General features: G+C 39.2%; 3 protein-coding genes across 7 annotated transcripts in view; all 3 read right to left on the reverse strand.

Annotated features, from left to right (window-relative positions):
* The window catches only part of LOC107720701 (protocadherin gamma-C5-like), a 70,023-nt gene that overhangs the window by 42,237 nt on the left and 9,402 nt on the right, over window positions 1-18,384 (reverse strand). For 2 of the 5 annotated variants that reach the window (XM_016528503.1, XM_016528501.1), the window contains exon 1: window positions 261-2,925. The exons of 1 other annotated variant lie outside the window; for it this stretch is intronic. In XM_016528503.1, the coding sequence (XP_016383989.1) occupies window positions 261-2,657 (2,397 nt within the window). In that variant the 5' untranslated portion in view covers window positions 2,658-2,925. Of the gene's footprint in view, window positions 1-260; window positions 2,926-3,927; window positions 6,470-18,384 lie in introns of those variants that run through there. 2 more of the 5 variants (XM_016528506.1, XM_016528502.1) reach the window with 2 other exon arrangements.
* The window catches only part of LOC107720703 (protocadherin beta-16-like), a 29,744-nt gene continuing 19,638 nt past the window's right edge, over window positions 8,279-18,384 (reverse strand). The window contains exons 2-4 of the mRNA XM_016528507.1: window positions 15,848-16,087; window positions 10,485-10,628; window positions 8,279-8,402 (exon numbers count right to left, since the gene is read on the reverse strand). Of these exons, the coding sequence (XP_016383993.1) occupies window positions 8,349-8,402; window positions 10,485-10,628; window positions 15,848-16,087 (438 nt within the window). The 3' untranslated portion in view covers window positions 8,279-8,348. The remainder of the gene's footprint in view (window positions 8,403-10,484; window positions 10,629-15,847; window positions 16,088-18,384) is intronic.
* LOC107720706 (protocadherin gamma-A11-like) lies at window positions 12,685-14,596 on the reverse strand. Its single transcript, XM_016528510.1, has one exon. It carries the CDS (start codon window positions 14,488-14,490, stop codon window positions 12,700-12,702), a length of 1,791 nt encoding a protein of 596 aa, XP_016383996.1. The 5' UTR covers window positions 14,491-14,596; the 3' UTR covers window positions 12,685-12,699.

Here is an 18,384-nt window from a genome sequence, read left to right on the forward strand (position 1 = left end):
GTGTCAACACTGAGTATCAGAGCGTGTGTGGGTGTTTTGTGGGTGGAATAGAATTCACTGTGCACCAATATTGTGACGTGTTTGAGAAACTGAACTAGCAATCTAGTTACACAAAACAAAACAATACATATCAACCTCTGCTAACATATAAGGTTTTTAAAGTAAATTACTTGCTGTTTATCTTTAAAAAAAAAATTTTTAAAGCTTTTTTCAAGCTTTTTAACTCCTGCTGTTGCAATGAGCACTTATGAGAATCTTACCTCTAAAGTCAGATCATCAACCTCCTGCTCCTTCTTTTCTCTCTGAACTGTTCCCATACGACTCTGGCTCACCAGTGTGTTCTGACTGTAGGGCCTGATAAACTTCATGTCACTCATCCTTGAATCAGTTGTCCCGCACATTTCATAATTATACACATGCTGCAATGTGCCGTCTGAGTAGACTGGAGGGTAATATGGAATTACAGGTAGATTTGCCCCAGACTTATACAATAGCTTATTCTGCCTCCATCTGTAGATTTTCACTGAAATGATTGATATAATTGAGACTATGAAAAGCAGGGAGACCACTGTGAGAGCCAAGATTAAATAAAAAGTCAGGCTGTCATTATATTGTTTTTCATGCGTAAAGTCTGTGAACTCTGACAGCACTTCAGGAAAGCTGTCAGCCACAGCCACGTTAATGGAGACCACAGCTGAGCGAGAGGGCTGTCCGTTATCCTCCACAACAACAGTCAGTTTTTGTTTGACCGCATCTTTATCAGTCACTTGTCGCACAGTTCTTATTTCTCCATTCTGTAAACCCACTTCAAACAGCGCTCTGTCTGTAGCTTTCTGTAGTTTATAGGAGAGCCAGGCATTCTGTCCAGAGTCCACATCAACAGCCACCACTTTAGTGACCAGATATCCAACATCTGCAGCACGAGGCACAATCTCAGCCACCACAGAAGCACCAGTCTGTACTGGATACAGAACCTGAGGAGCGTTGTCATTCTCATCTTGGATTATAATGTTTACAGTCACGTTGTTGGATAAAAGGGGTGAGCCCCCATCTTGAGCTTTGACTTGCATTTTGAATAATTTCAGTTGTTCGTAATCAAATGATTTTTCTGAATATATCACTCCACTCTCTGAATTTATAGAGATGTATGATGCCAGAGGTACTCCATTCAAATCTCTGTCGATAAGAAAATATGAAATCTTCGCATTTTGCCCCCAGTCCATGTCGATTGCTTTAACAGTCAGAATAGTTGTAGATGGAGGGTTATTTTCAGCTATGAAGGCATTATATGATTCTTGCTCAAACTGAGGTGCGTGATCATTCACATCAGATAGCTTTAGGTTCAAAATGTCTTTACTTGAAAGAGGTGGATTTCCCCCATCTACAGCAGTTATAGTGATATTATACTCTGCTGTTTGTTCCCTGTCTAGTTCTGAGTCTGTCACCAGGTTGTAATAATTAGTTAATGATGATACGATTTTAAATGGAGAGTTTAAATCAATTGAACATGTAATCTTACTGTTGTCACCTGAATCCAGATCCTGAACATTTATCATTGCTATAACAGTTCCAGGTGCTGCGTCTTCAGATACTGCACTGGAAAAAGACATTATTGTAATTTTGGGCGTGTTATCGTTTACGTCAATGACGTCAATTATTATCTCACTCGAGTCAGTCAAACCTCCGTGATCTTTAGTTTTGACTTTGATTTTAAACTGCTTGTGTTTTTCATAATCTATATCACCTATGACTTTAACCTCCCCAGAATCCGCATCGATGGAGAACAAAGCTTTCACCATAGATGTCGCGTGCTCAAAATAGTACTGAATGCCGTGACTAGACTCGTCAGCATCGGTCGCACTGACTTTTGTTACGATTGTGCTTTTAGGAGCATTTTCAACAACTGATGTTTTATAAGACGACTGGGTAAACACGGGAGCGTTGTCATTGACATCTAGAACAATGATAATAATCTGCACAGTTGCGGACCTTTGTGGTTTTCCACCATCGAAAGCCGTCAGAATCAAATTATGATGCTGCTTCTTTTCTCTATCAAGAGGAGAATGAAGAACCATCTCGACGTTTTTACTACCGTCATCACCATTCTGAACATCGAGCTTGAAATGATCGGTGGGTTGAAGAGTATATTTCTGTAGCGAGTTCACTCCCACATCTGGATCTATTGCGCTCTCTAATGGAAATCGCGCACCTAGAACCGCTAATTCGCTGATTTCTTGCTCAATTCTAGATTTCGGAAAAACAGGACTGTTGTCGTTAATGTCTTGTATGTCAATTGTAACTCTATAAAGCTCCATTGGATTTTCTAAAATGACATCAAAACTCACACTACAGGCAGATATCTCTCCGCATAGCTCTTCTCTGTCTATTTTGTTTTTAACAACCAGATGCCCATTCTCCTTATCCAGTCCAATGTACTCACTGCTGTCTGCGGTGAAAACACGCGCTTTTCCTGAAATCAGTCTCTTCGGCTCAAGCCCAAGGTCCGAGGCAATATTTCCAACAAACGAGCCCACTGGCATTTCCTCAGGTATAGAATAACGAATCTGTCCGGTCACGCGAGGGGAAAATAAAGCCAACGCACATGCTGTATAGAAGAATAACGACCCATAACGCCAGCCTTTTCCTCCCGACTCCATTTTTGATCAACAAAGACTGAGCAGAAGCATTCAAAGGAAAATGTGCGATGAATTATATGTTTCCAACAAATTGCGTCTTCGTGTGGATTAAAGAAACTAACGAAGGTAAACGTTATTTGGATATCTGTTACGTAGCATCCAAGGTTAGCGGTTTATGATGTGTGAAATTATGCCATTGCTTTGGGTTTTGTTAACGGGAGGGATAAAAACACACTTGCTTAATATGTTGAACAGCGGCACTTAGAGTCCAAATACAGTACTACGGAATGGCCACTTTATGAAAAGAAAGAAAAGGAGACCAATAAAGGACTTAAATAAAAAAAAATAAAAATAAAAAGTTAAAGTTAAAGAAACCATATATGAGGTTATGCATTCTGATAAGATGCCACAGCTTAAAAGATCAAAGTGTGAGAAGGCAAAGAGGATTGGGACACATGCTTCATAAATCTGAGAACCTCAAACAGGGTACTGTTGTAGTACAGGGTTGTAATACTGTTAGTTTAACTATTTATTAAAGGGATATTCCCCCTAAAATTTGTAATTCTGTATATATATATATATATATATATATAGAGAGAGAGAGAGAGAGAGAGAGAGAGGCATAAAAACAAAAAAAGAGACATTTCTCAAAATATTTTCTTTTAAGTTCCACAAAAGTAAGTCATATAGATTCGGAAACTACATGAGTGTGAGTAAATAATTACAGAATTCTAATTTCTGAGTGAACTATCCCTTTAATTTTATACAGGGGTGAATTCACTATCATACAAGACCATCATCTTCCTGAGGTGAGAGCAGCATTTGTAACATTGTGTTAAAAATCTGAAGAATTTACAGAACATAACTAATTCAGCAGATTATCTTGTCTAATTTTATATATAATATCTCCTCAAAATATTCAACTAAAATATAAATTAATAAAAAGAAATACATTTCCAATGTACTTCTACAAGACTAACAAAACTGCACAAAACGACAGTGTATAGCCCTTCATTAAACAACTGTGAGAGTGAGCTACCCACACACAGTCTGTTATTTATTCTTATTCTGTTTTATGCATTTGTTCAATGTCGTTTTTCCAATTATTGCCAGTTTTTTTAGGGAGAAGACAGAGATTTCATAACAACTTTAAGCTGTAGTGGAAAAAGGTGGGAAAATGACATAAAAGTTTGAGTAATAGACATTAAACAAAAAAGTGTTGCAATACTCCCTGGGCTCTTATTAAATGAAGTCTGATGAGATTATATTAAAACATCAGTCAAGGTCTCACCTCTAAAGTCAGGTTGTCAACCTCCTGCTCCTTCTTTTCTCTCTGAACTGTTCCCATACGACTCTGGCTCACCAGTGTGTTCTGACTGTAGGGCCTGATAAACTTCATGTCACTCATCCTTGAATCAGTGGTTCCGCACAATTCATAATTATACACATGCTGTAATGTGCCGTCTGCGTAGACTGGAGGATAATATGGAATTACAGGTAGATTTGCCCCAGATTGATAAAATAGTTTATTCTGCCTCCATCTGTAGATTTTCACTGAAATTATTGAAATAATTGAGACTATGAAGAGCAGGGAGACCACTGCGAGAGCCAATATTAAATAAAACGTCAAGTTGTCAATATATTGTTTTTCATGTGTAAAGTCTGTGAACTCTGACAGCACTTCAGGAAAGCTGTCAGCCACAGCCACGTTAATGGAGACCACAGCTGAGCGAGAGGGCTGTCCGTTATCCTCCACAACAACAGCCAGTTTTTGTTTGACCGCATCTTTATCAGTCACTTGTCGCACAGTTCTTATTTCTCCATTCTGTAAACCCACTTCAAACAGCGCTCTGTCTGTAGCTTTCTGTAGTTTATAGGAGAGCCAGGCATTCTGTCCAGAGTCCACATCAACAGCCACCACTTTAGTGACCAGATATCCAACATCTGCAGCACGAGGCACAATCTCAGCCACCACAGAAGCACCAGTCTGTATTGGATACAGAACCTGAGGAGCGTTGTCATTCTGATCTTGGATTATAATATTTACAGTCACGTTGTTGGATAAAAGGGGTGAGCCCCCATCTTGAGCTTTGACTTGCATTTTGAATGATTTCAGTTGTTCATAATCAAAGGATTTTTCTGCATAGATCACACCGCTCTCTGAATTTATGGAGATGTAAGAGGCCAGAGGTGCTCCATTCAAATCTCCGTCGATAAGAAAATATGAAACCTTCGCATTTTGCCCCCAGTCCATGTCGATTGCTTTAACAGTCAGAATAGTTGTAGATGGAGGGTTATTTTCAGCTATGAAGGCATTATATGATTCCTGCTCAAACTGAGGTGCGTGATCATTCACATCAGATAGCTTTAGGTTCAAAATTTCTTTACTTGAAAGAGGTGGGTTTCCCCCATCTACAGCAGTTATAGTGATATTATACTCTGCTGTTTGTTCCCTGTCTAGTTCTGAGTCTGTCACCAGGTTGTAATAATTAGTTAAGGAGGATACGATTTTAAATGGAGAGTTTAAATCAATTGAACATGTAATCTTATTGTTGTCACCTGAATCCAGATCCTGAACATTTATCATTGCTATAACAGTTCCAGGTATTGCGTCTTCAGATACTGCACTAGAAAAAGACATTATTGTAATTTTTGGTGCGTTGTCATTTACGTCAATGACGTCAATAATTATTTCACTCGAGTCAGTCAAACCTCCGTGATCTGAAGCTTTGACTTTGACTGTAAACTGCTTGTGTTTTTCATAATCTATATCGCCTATGACTTTAACCTCCCCAGAATCCGCATCTATGGAGAACAAAGCTTTCACCGTGTATGTCACGTGCTCAAAATTATATTGAATGCCGTGACTAGACTCGTCAGCATCGGTCGCACTGATTTTAGTCACGATTGTAGTTTTAGGAGCATTTTCAACAACTGATGTTTTATAAGACGACTGGCTAAACACAGGTGCGTTGTCATTGACATCTAGAACAATGATATTAATCTGCACAGTTGCGGACCTTTGTGGTTTTCCACCATCGAAAGCGGTTAGAATCAGATTATGATGCTGCTTCTTTTCTCTATCAAGAGGAGAATGAAGAACCATCTCGACGTTTTTGTTACCACCAGCGCCATTCTGAACATTAAGCTTGAAATGATCGGTGGGTTGAAGAGTATATTTCTTTAGCGTGTTCACGCCCACATCTGGATCTATTGCGCTCTCTAATGGAAATCGCGCACCTAGAACCGCCAATTCGCTGATTTTTTGCTCGATTTTAGATTTCGGAAAGACGGGGCTGTTGTCATTTATGTCCTGTATGTCAACACTAACTCGATAAAGCTCCATCGGATTCTCAAAAATGACATCAAAACTCACACTACAGGCAGATATCTCTCCGCATAGCTCTTCTCTGTCTATTTTGTTTTTAACAACCAGATGCCCATTCTCCTTATCCAGTCCAATGTACTCACTGCTGTCTGCGGTGAAAACACGCGCTTTTCCTGAAATCAGTCTCTTCGGCTCAAGCCCAATGTCCGAGGCAATATTTCCAACAAACGAGCCCACTGGCATTTCCTCAGGTATAGAATAACGAATCTGTCCGGTCACGCGAGGGGAAAATAAAGCCAACGCACATGCTGTATAGAAGAATAACGACCCATAACGCCAGCCTTTTCCTCCCGACTCCATTTTTGATCAACAAAGACAGAGCAAAAGCATTCAAAAAAGCAAAATGTGCGACTAAATATGTTTCCAGCAAATTGCGTCTTCGTTCGTGTTAAAGAACCTGGAGATGAATCTGATGGTGGTCTTTTATGTAGCATCCCCATCTGAATTATGCCATTGCTTTGGGTTTCGTTAAAGGGAGGGCTAAAAGAACACACCACACCAGAAAGGCAATATAGGTTGAACAGCGGCACTTAGAGCCCAAATACAGCACTACAAAATAGTCATTTAATGGAAAAATATATTAAGGATTTAAAAAAAAAAAAGTTAAATATCCTATATATAAAATCATGCGTTACGTACTTGTATTATGCACATAACTTGTAAGACTCTGAGTAAAAATATAAACTACTTATAAAACACTTATGGTTTATAATTTATTTTGTGATCAAATAAATGCATATTAAATTACAAAATGTGTATTACATGATCCAGCACAATTTAACATTTATATAACATTAAAAAAAAAACGATTTTAAAATATTCACCTTAATAATACTTTAAGTATCATGTCTGAGCAAAGAAGCAAACTGAGCAAACTTATGCTAGCATGCTTCACAGAATGACCTGTACTTTGACATGTTATCTTTCATATTTAGATGACTGGTTTTTATTTATTGCTTCATATTTTGAAACTAAAGAAAGAACATTTTGTGAAATATTTTGACTGAAATGTGTATTTGTGATGTAAATGCAAGTTGTTTTGATATTTTGTTTTATAAAGCATTTGCTTTTTTAATTGTGACAAGTGTCTAGATACTTTTTGGATCCACTGTATGAGCCAACATTTTAGACAATTGTGAGAGTAACTAACAGGCACATGCAAACTGCCTGATCTGTTTATTTATTGTTAATTGTTAGCTTATGATTTACATATTCATGTAATATTTTCTTTTTCTGGCAATTCTTAAGTCATGGGTGGGTGAGGGGGGTGACCTCTTAAAACTGTAGAGGATAATAGTGAGTACATGATATCAAGGTCTGGAACACACGTCATAGAAGTACAACACTCTCTGGTCTCCATGAGATGATGAGATGATTTTAAAACATCAAACAAGGTCTCACCTCTAAAGTCAGGTCGTCAACCTCCTGCTCCTTCTTTTCTCTCTGAACTGTTTCCAAACGACTCTGGCTCACCAGTGTGTTCTGACTGTAGGGCCTGACAAACTTCATGTCACTCATCCTTGAATCAGTGGTTCCGCACAATTCATAATTATACACATGCTGTAATGTGCCGTCTGCGTAGACTGGAGGGTAATATGGAATTACAGGTAGATTTGCCCCAGACTTATACAATAGCTTATTCTGCCTCCATCTGTAGATTTTCACTGAAATTATTAAAATAATTGAGACTATGAAGAGCAGGGAGACCACTGTGAGAGCCAAGATTAAATAAAAAGTCAGGCTGTCATTATATTGTTTTTCATGGGTAAAGTCTGTGAACTCTGACAGCACTTCAGGAAAGCTGTCAGCTACAGCTACGTTAATGGAGACCACAGCTGAGCGAGAGGGCTGTCCTTTATCCTCTACAACAACCGTCAGTTTTTGTTTGACCGCATCTTTATCAGTCACTTGTCGCACAGTTCTTATTTCTCCATTCTGTAAACCCACTTCAAACAGCGCTCTGCCTGTAGCTTTCTGTAGTTTATATGAGAGCCAGGCATTCTGTCCAGAGTCCACATCAACAGCCACCACTTTAGTGACCAGATATCCAACATCTGCAGCACGAGGCACAATCTCAGCCACCACAGAAGCACCAGTCAGTACTGGATACAGAACGTGAGGAGCGTTGTCATTCTGATCTTGAATAGTAATTTTCACTGTTGCGTTACTGCTGAGTGGAAGAGAGCCTCCATCTTGTGCTTTTACCCGGAAGTGGAAATCTTTCAGCTGTTCATAGTCGAAAGAGCGCACAGCTGTAATCAGTCCGCTGTCAGGATGAACTGACACATATGATGAGACAGAGACTCCATTAACAGTGCTGTCTTCTAGAATATAAGAAACACGGGCATTCTGATTCCAATCAGCATCACTGGCTTTAACTGTAAATATAAAGAGACCAGGTGTGTTATTCTCCACCACACATGCCTCATAGTAACTTTTCTCAAAGACAGGAGCATTGTCATTCACATCTGATATTTGTAAAGACAGAGAGGCACTGCTGGAGAGGGCAGGCACCCCCTGATCAGAGCATGTGACACTGATATTGTATTCAGCATCTCTCTCTCTGTCCAGTTGCTGCTCTATACGCAGGCTGATGAAATTACTGGATGATGATATAAGAGCAAATGGAATGTTGTCATTTATCGTGCAATGAATCTGGCCATTAACACCTGAGTCTGTATCATCTACTTTCATCATAGCAACAACTGTTCCGGGTGTGGAGTCCTCAGACACAGAGTTTGACATAGAGAGTAAGCTTATCACTGGTTTGTTATCATTAATGTCCAACACATCAATAATCAGCTTACAGGAATCAGAAAGCCCCCCTTGATCTTTAGCCTGAATATCAATCTGATAGTGACTTGCCTTTTCAAAGTCAACGAAGCCATTTAAAGTTACCTCGCCACTATGCTGATCAATAATAAACATATTTCGCACAATATCATCTTTGCTTGCAACGTAGTATGTCACATGACCATTAGATCCCTCATCTGCGTCAGTGGCACTGACTGTGGTCAATTTAAACCCCTTCGCTGCATTTTCAGTTAATATGGCTTTATATACCTTTTGCGTAAAGACAGGGGCATTATCATTAGCATCGAGTACAGTAACATCTATTTGAACAGTTCCCGATAACTGCGGATCACCGCCGTCAAAAGCGGTTAGCAATAATGTAACCACTACTTTCTTTTCTCTATCAAGTGATCTCTGCAAAACCATTTCGACGCTTTTATCACCGTCTGACTGACTGTGCAGTTCAAGGACAAAATTATCAGTTGGTTTAAGAGAATAGCTTTGAAGATCATTAACTCCTACGTCCGCATCCACGGCTCCCTCCAGCAAGAATCTCGCGCCTGTTACAGCCGATTCACTGATTTCAAACTGAATTAGCTTTTTCTGGAAAGTGGGTGGATTATCGTTTATATCCGTGATTTCAACCGTAATCGTGTATAATTCCATGGGGTTTTCCAAAATCAGCTGAAGACGCAAAGCGCACGGGGTCGTTTTTGCACAAAGAGACTCGCGATCCATTTTCTCTTTGATAAGCAGCAAGCCAGTGTCTTTACTGAGACCAATGTATTCAGTACTGTCGCCTGTATATATGCGCGCTTTTCCTAACCTTAGTCTTTGTAAATCCAAGCCCAAATCCTGAGCGATATTTCCCACAATTGAGCCTTTAGTCATTTCTTCTGGAATGGAGTAAGTGACTTGTCCTCGTGCCGAATGAAGCAGGACGACGGAAAACAATACCGAATACCATATCACGACACAATGCATTTTTTTCCTCGATATCACCGACAAACCACAGAGAGAAAAAAAAGGTTCCCAACGATTTCGAAGAGGCGTATTGTAATGGGTAAATAGTAAATTCAAAATCCTTTAATCACAGTAAGTACAAAATGTCGCGTTGGTTTCAAGACACTTGACAATAATGAGCGATCTGAAAGCGTTTTCTCCTTTCCTCTCTCACTGTGAATATGGGATGATGGGGCAGGGTTAAAAATACACACAGACAAAGTGCTACGTTGACAAACAGCGTCCCTGTGAGTTTAAAACGAGCACTACAAATAAAATCACAACAGATTAAATTTTGCAGAAAGTGTTTTTTTCAAAACTTTTGTGGAAAAATACTAAAATAAAAATAAAGAACAGTAGTAGCAATGCTATTTTAAAAATCTAGTTATTCTGTTGGCATGGTTTTGATTTAGCTAATGAAAATAAATAGTTTGACCCTTACTGTCTAATTTAACCTGGCAAGACTACACTATGGCGCTGTCCATGATGTGGTGCTGAAAGTGGCCTAATCTAAATAGACACTTTAGCATTACAACTACAGATAATAAAAAGATAATTTTAATAATGTTTAAAATTAATGTTTCATGTAATTAGTTTAACGATGTTTTTTTTTTTCATACATTTTGATTTTGTTTGTTTTGTGAAGTATAAAGTATTGTTCTTACCGATGTCGAATATTCACTTTCCAACCCGTTATTTTCCTTGATTGCGCGTTGCATCGTCTCAGTGAAACTCGGGTCCACCACTAAGACATTCTGTCCACCGAGTGTAGAAAACTTACAGTCACTCTTCCTCGAGTCAGTCGTCATGTTGTAAAGACAGAGAGGCACTGCTGGAGAGCGCAGGCACCCCCTGATCAGAGCATGTGACACTGATATTGTATTCAGCATCTCTCTCTCTGTCCAGTTGCTGCTCTATACGCAGGCTGATGAAATTACTGGATGATGATATAAGAGCAAATGGAATGTTGTCATTTATGATGCAATGAATCTGGCCATTAACACCTGAGTCTGTATCATGTACTTTCATCATAGCAACAACTGTTCCGGGCGTGGAGTCCTCAGACACAGAGTTTGACATAGAGAGTAAGCTTATCACTGGTTTGTTATCATTAATGTCCAACACATCAATAATCAGCTTACAGGAATCAGAAAGCCCCCCTTGATCTTTAGCCTGGACATCAAGCTCGTAATGATTTGCTTTTTCAAAGTCAACAAGGCCATTTAAAGTTACCTCGCCACTATGCTGTTCAATAATAAACATGTTTAGCCCTGTCTCTTCAGTGCTTGCAATGTTGTACGTCACATGACCATTAGATCCCTCATCTGCGTCAGTGGCACTGACTGTGGTCAATTTAAACCCCTTCGCTGCATTTTCAGTTAATATGGCTTTATATACCTTCTGCGTAAACACAGGAGCATTATCATTAACATCTAATACAGTAACATGTATTTGAACAGTTCCAGATAACTGCGGATCACCGCCGTCAAAAGCGGTTAGCAATAACGTAAGCACTCCTTTCTTTTCTCTATCAAGTGGTCTCTGCAAAACCATCTCGACGTTTTTATCTCCACTTGCTTGACTGTGCAGTTCAAGGATAAAATTATCAGTTGGTTTAAGAGAATAGCTTTGAAGACCATTAATTCCTACATCCGCATCGATAGCTCTTTCTAACATGAATCTCGCGCCTGTTGCAGCCGATTCGCTAATTTCAAACTCAATTCGCTTTTTCTGGAAAGTGGGTGGATTATCGTTTATATCCATAATTTCAACCGTAATCGTGTATAATTCCATGGGGTTTTCCAAAATCAACTGAAGATGCAAAGCGCATGGGGTTGTTTTTGCACAAAGAGACTCGCGATCCATTTTCTCTTTGATGAAGAGCAAGCCAGTGTCTTTATTGAGACCAATATATTCAGTACTGTCGCCTGTATATATGCGTGCTTTTCCTGACCTCAACCGTTGTAAATCCAAGCCCAAATCCTGCGCGATATTTCCCACAGTGTAGCCTTTGGCCACTTCTTCTGGAATGGAGTAACTGACTTGTCCTCGTGCCGAATGAAGCAGGACGACGGAAAACAATACCGAATACCACATCTCGACACAATGCATTTTTTTCTTCGACTTCACCGACAAACCACAGACAAAAAAAAAAAAGGTTCTCAACAATTTCGAAGTGACGTCTTGTAAAGGGTAAATATAAATTCAAGTTATTTTAATCCGAGTAAGTACAAAACGTCGCATTGGTTTCAATGCAATATTGAGCGATCTGAAAGCGTTTCCTCCTTTCCTCTCTCACTGTGAATATGGGATGATGGGGCAGGGTTTAAAATACACACAGACAAAGTGCTACGTTGACAAACAGCGGCCCTGTGAGTCTAAACCGAGCACTACACATAAAACCACAGCTTATTTTGGGGAATTAAAAAATTAAAAATCAAAACGAAAAACAGTAAAGAATAGTAAAAAATAAAGAATAGTATTAGTAATGATATTTAAAAATCTAGTTATTCTTAACTAACGGAAAGAGAATTTTAGGCCGTTTACTAAGACTGCACTGTCCAATGTCGCTGTCCAATATGTGGTGCTGAAGGTAATCTAAATTGATATTTTAACATGACAATTACAAATAGAGATCGTGTTAATAATGTTTCAAATTATTATTATTATTATTTACCCATTTTATTGAAATATTTGATTTTGTTTGTTTGTTTTGTGAAGAATAAAGCATTGTTCTTACCGATGTCGAATATTCACTTTCTAAACCGTTATTTGCCTTGATTGCGCGCTGCATCGTCTCAGTGAAACTCGGGTCCACCATTAAAACATTATGTCCAGCGAGTGTAGAAAACTTAGAGCCACTCTTCCTCGAGTCAGTCGTCATGCACACTTCATAATTATACCCGTGCGGCAGAGTTCCAGTGACTCCTGTGTCTGCGTAATGCGGTGGATAGTACGGAATAACAGGCAGATTGGACTGATATAAGAAGCGAGATTGTCTCCATCTTGAGGAGCGTTGTCATTCTGATCTTGAATAATTATGTTCACTGTCGCGTTACTGCTGAGCGGAGGAGAGCCTCCATCTTGCGCTTTTACTAGGAAGTGGAAATCTTTGAGTTGTTCATAGTCAAAAGAGCGCACAGCTGTAATCAGTCCGCTGTCAGGATGAACTGACACATATGATGAGACAGAGACTCCATTAACAGTGCTGTCTTCTAGAATATAAGAAACACGGGCATTCTGATTCCAATCAGCATCACTGGCTTTAACTGTAAATATAGAGAGACCAGGTGTGTTATTCTCCAGCACACACGCCTCATAGTGACTTTTCTCAAAGACAGGAGCATTGTCATTCACATCTGATATCTGCACACGGAGAGAGACACTGCTGCAGAGCGCTGGTACTCCCTCATCAGCACATATTACACTGATATTGTACTCAGCTTCTCTTTCTCTGTCCAATTCCTGCTCTGTTTGCAAGCTGAAGAAATTGCTAGACGGAGAAGTAATAGAAAAGGGAATGTCGTCATTTAAGACGCACTGAACCTGGCCATTTACACCTGAATCAAGATCATCAACATTTAGGACTGAAACAACAGTACCAGACTTTGACCCTTCAGATATTGAATGGGAACTAGACACAATATTAATACTAGGCGAATTATCATTAATGTCGAGAACATCGATAATTACTTTGCATGCATTAGATAGTCCTCCTTGATCTTTTGCCTGGATATTAATTTCATAATGGCTCACCTTTTCATAGTCAACCAGACCATTTAAAATTAGTTCACCACTTTTTTCATTAATTAAGAATATTTCGGCCACATTTTTCTCCACTGTGTCAGATATGTAGTACGTTACTACACTGTTGGATCCTTCGTCTGTATCAGACGCGCTCACCATTGTTAATATAGTACCTTTTGTTGCATTTTCTGTTATTGTGGTTTTATATATTTTTTGTGTAAAGACAGGAGCATTATCATTAATATCTAACACAGTGATATGTATCTGCACAGTGCCGGAGAGCACCGGATCGCTTCCATCAAACGCTTCTAACAACAAAATAAGTGAGCTTTGCGTTTCTCTATCAAGTGGGTTTTGTAAAATCATCTCGACGATTTTACTACCGTCTGCCTGATTGTGCAGTTCAAGCCGAAATTTATCAGTCGGTTTCAGCGAGTATCTCTGAAGAGCATGTGTTCCTACATCCGGATCGAAAGCTCTGCCGAGCATAAAACCAACACCTGCCGCCGCCGATTCGCTGATCTCAAATCTAAATTCCTTTCTCTGGAAACTAGGAGCGTTATCATTGATATCCGTGATTTCTATTGTAATCGTGTAGAATTCCATTGGGTTTTCCATAATCATTTGAAGATGCAAAGCACAAGGAGTTGTTTTTGCACAAAGAGACTCGCGGTCCATTTTCTCTCTGCTAAGCAGCGATCCAGTGTTTCTGTTCAGTTCAATGTATTCCGTACTGTCTCTTGAATAAATTCTCACTTTTCCTGACTTTAGTCGTTGTAAATCCAAGCCCAAATCCTGCGCAATGTTTCCCACTATCGATCCTTTTTCCATTTCCTCAGGAATCGAGTAGCTGACTTGTCCTCGCGCTATGTGAACCAGAAGAGTCAAAAACAGCACCGAGCGTCTTACCTTTGCATCAGGCATTGTCCCAATTGCACCGATGATCGAATAAGAAACAACAACTTATCAGTGTATCCTTTAAGCCTATAAAATGAAATGAAATTGTATTGACTTGAATTATGGATGTACTCGGCGAGTTTTCTACAGAAAATCCGTGCAAGAAAATAATATCTGAGACGGTAGCTTTTCTTTCTTTCTCTCTGATATTATGTGATGCTGGGGGTGGGTCTGTAAAATACACAGTTTCTCCTCCATTTGTCGACGAACAGCGGCCCTCTGAGTGTAAATTAGGAATTGCAAAGCAGGTTTATATAGTTATGCCTAAAGAGAATCTTAGCAACGGTATGTACTGTTTTCTAGGCCTATTTATCTCTCATTTAAAACCAGTCATCTGAATTCTCCGATGATTAAATACATGACTTGGAACCAGAAAGGCAAAAGTGAAGAATAAACCTGAAAGTATTTTAGCAAAAGTATAATACTTCCGATCAAAGAACATAATGAAGATCACAGTCCTCTGTTTAATAGTAGTAGACAACTTCACATGAGGCGCTGTTCAACAAAAGTGGTGCTGAAAGGTGTCAAAATGCCTCTGCATTGTACCAAAATAATTCCATATTTTCCAATTATTCACATTCTTCTTTTATTTATTTATTTATTTATTTCACGCAGTTTACATCAAAAATACGACGCTTAACCCAATGCAATCTAACTGTGCCTCATTGGTCCACCACTAACGCCATTTCGACTACATAGAAAAAAAAAGAGGAAAAAAGAGGACAATTCTCTGAGTCTTACAACACATGAAACAATTTGCAAGAACAAATTGTGTGACCGTCATGCACACTTAAGAGTTTATTTTCCTTTTCGAACAAAGGTATCAACTTTACATGCACCAATGCCGAACTTGACAGTTTTCTAGTTAATTGTATGATACGATCTTGAATAACTCGAACCAACACTAGTAATAAGCAACATAAGGAAAACAGTGTGACTTCTGCAAAAGTTCGAGATGCATGTATTAAAATGAAAAGTAAAACAAACAAAAAAAGTTACATAAGTAATTGTTTATTCACGACTTAAAACACGTAATCGCACAGTTCTCCAAGCCTATTTGTTTATGGTCTACTTGAGCAGCCATATTATTTGTCTTTTCCGTTAATAAATAATAATACATTTAATAATATTAATAATAATAATAATAACATTAAAAGTTTAACGTAACCTTTCTTACCGATTCTGCAGAGCTGAGATCGTCGATGGAACTATTTTTCTTGATCGTGCGCTGTATCGTCTCAGCAAAACTCGGGTCCACCACTAAGACATTCTGTCCACCGAGTGTAGAAAATTTACAGTCACTCTTCCTCGAGTCAGTCGTCATGCACACTTCATAATTATACCCGTGCGGCAGAGTTCCAGTGACTCCTGTGTCTGCGTAATGTGGTGGATAGTACGGAATAACAGGCAGATTGGACTGATATAAGAAGCGAGATTGTCTCCATCTGTAGACCTTTACTGATATTATGACAACCACACAAGTGATAAATAAGAAAGAAACAGCAGCCAGTGCGAGAACTAAATAAAATGTCAGGTTTTTGTCATACTGTTTTTCATGCGTAAAGTCTGTGAACTCTGACAACACTTCAGGAAAGCTGTCAGCCACAGCCACGTTAATGGAGACCACAGCGACAGAGACTCCATTAACAGTGCTGTCTTCTAGAAAATAAGAAACACGGGCATTCTGATTCCAATCAGCATCACTGGCTTTAACTGTAAATATAGAGAGACCAGGTGTGTTATTCTCCAGCACACACGCCTCATAGTGACTTTTCTCAAAGACAGGAGCATTGTCATTCACATCTGATATCTGCACACGGAGAGAGATACTGCTGGAGAGCGATGGCACTCCATCATCAGCACATATTACACTGATATTGTACTCAGCTTTTCTCTCTCTATCCAAATCCTGCTCTGTTTGCAAGCTGAAGAAGCTACTAGACTGAGATGTTATGGCAAAGGGAATATTCTCATTTATGACACACTGAACCTGACCATTTACACCTGAATCAAGATCATCAACATTTAGCATTGCAACAACAGTACCAGACTTAGAGCCTTCAGGTATGGAACGGGAACTAGACAGAATCTGAATACTAGGCGAATTGTCATTAATGTCCAGCACATCGATAATTACTTTGCATGTGTTAGAAAGCCCTCCTTGATCTTTTGCCTGAATATTAAGTTCAGAATGGCTCACCTTTTCATAGTCAACATGGCCGTTTAATATTAGTTCACCAGTTTGCTCTTTAACAAGAAACATGTCGAACACATTACTGTCCATTGTGTCAGATATGTAGTACGTCACTACACTGTTGGATCCTTCGTCTGCATCAGACGCGCTCACCATTGTTAATATAGTACCTTTTGGTGCGTTTTCTGATATTGTGGTTTTATATACCTTTTGCATAAAAACAGGAGCATTATCATTATTATCTAACACAATGATGTGTATCTGTACAGTGCCAGAGAGCACCGGATCGCCTCCATCAAACGCTTCTAACAACAAAGTAAATGAGCTTTGTGTTTCTCTATCAAGTGGACTTTGTAAAATCATTTCGACGTTTTTACTACCATCTGCCTGACTGTGCAATTCAAGCCGGAATTGATCACTCGGTTTAAGCGAGTAGCTCTGTAGAGCATTTGTTCCTACATCCGGATCGAAAGCTCTGCCCAGCATAAAACCAGCACCTGCCGCCGCCGATTCGCTGATCTCAAATCTGAAGTCCTTTTTCAGGAAACTGGGAGCGTTATCATTTATATCCGTGATTTCTATTGTAATCGTGTATAATTCCATCGGGTTTTCCAAAATCATTTGAAGATGCACCGCACACGGAGTTGTTTTTGCACAAAGAGATTCACGATCCATTTTCTCTCTGATAAGCAGCAATCCAGTGTTTCTGTTCAGTTCGATGTATTCCGTGCTGTCTCTGGTAAATATTCGCGCTTTTCCTGACTTTAATCGTTGTAAATCCAAGCCCAAATCCTGCGCAATATTTCCTACCGTCGATCCTTTTGTCATTTCTTCTGGGATGGAGTAACTGACCTGTCCTCGTGCAGTTTGAATCAGAAGAGTCAAAAAAAGCACCGAATGCCGTGCCATTGCTTCAGGGCCAGGCATTGTCTCAGCTCCACAGACGCTTTAAAAATACAACACAGTCCGTATCCTCTAAATATATGGTATTCCAAATGCAGACATTAACTCCGTAAACGACGACGAGCGTTGAATAGAAGTGTCGTGTAGGAAAATAATTTGATGTGACCGCTGTATTGTCTTTTTCTCCGTGAAATTGTGTGATACTGGGAAAGGGTCTCTGAAATAAACGGTATCGCCGCTGTGTGTCGATGAACAGCGGCCCTCTGAGTGTAAATAAGGAATTGCATGTCAAAGTTATACATACAAACGCTTTTTATCAACGAATATTAGTTTCTACGCTTATATGACACTGCAAATAAAGCCAGTTATTATTCTATGATAATTGTCATACTATCTGTGTGCCAGGACAATTTCCTGATTAAATGAAAGACTAATAAGCAGGTTGGATGTGAAAATAATCACTCACTGAATAAGTGGTTTTGTAGGTGACAATTAGATTTTGAGTAAAATTATAAGTACAGCACAATAAAGAAGACCATAGCCCTCTTTAGTAGACGTTCATCCAGCGAGGCGCTGTTCAGCGCAAGTGGTGCTGAACGGTGTCAATGTCCCCTAGCGTTTTTATGATAATTGTACATTTTTCCAATGATTCGCTTTAACAACTGTTAACATGTTGTCTACAAGTAGACCTGCAAAAATATCACACTGTAGTTTATTTATTATTTCTCCCTACATTTAAGGCAATGCATAATATTCAGATCTTT

Source organism: Sinocyclocheilus rhinocerous, unplaced genomic scaffold, assembly GCF_001515625.1.
Source record: "Sinocyclocheilus rhinocerous isolate Xijiao unplaced genomic scaffold, SAMN03320098_v1.1 scaffold603, whole genome shotgun sequence".
Taxonomy (NCBI): domain Eukaryota; kingdom Metazoa; phylum Chordata; class Actinopteri; order Cypriniformes; family Cyprinidae; genus Sinocyclocheilus; species Sinocyclocheilus rhinocerous.

Coding starts and splice junctions, on each gene's coding strand:
- LOC107720706 (XM_016528510.1), bottom strand. CDS start 14,490: ATGCCTGATGCAAAGGTAAGACGCTCGGTGCTGTTTTTGACTCTTCTG.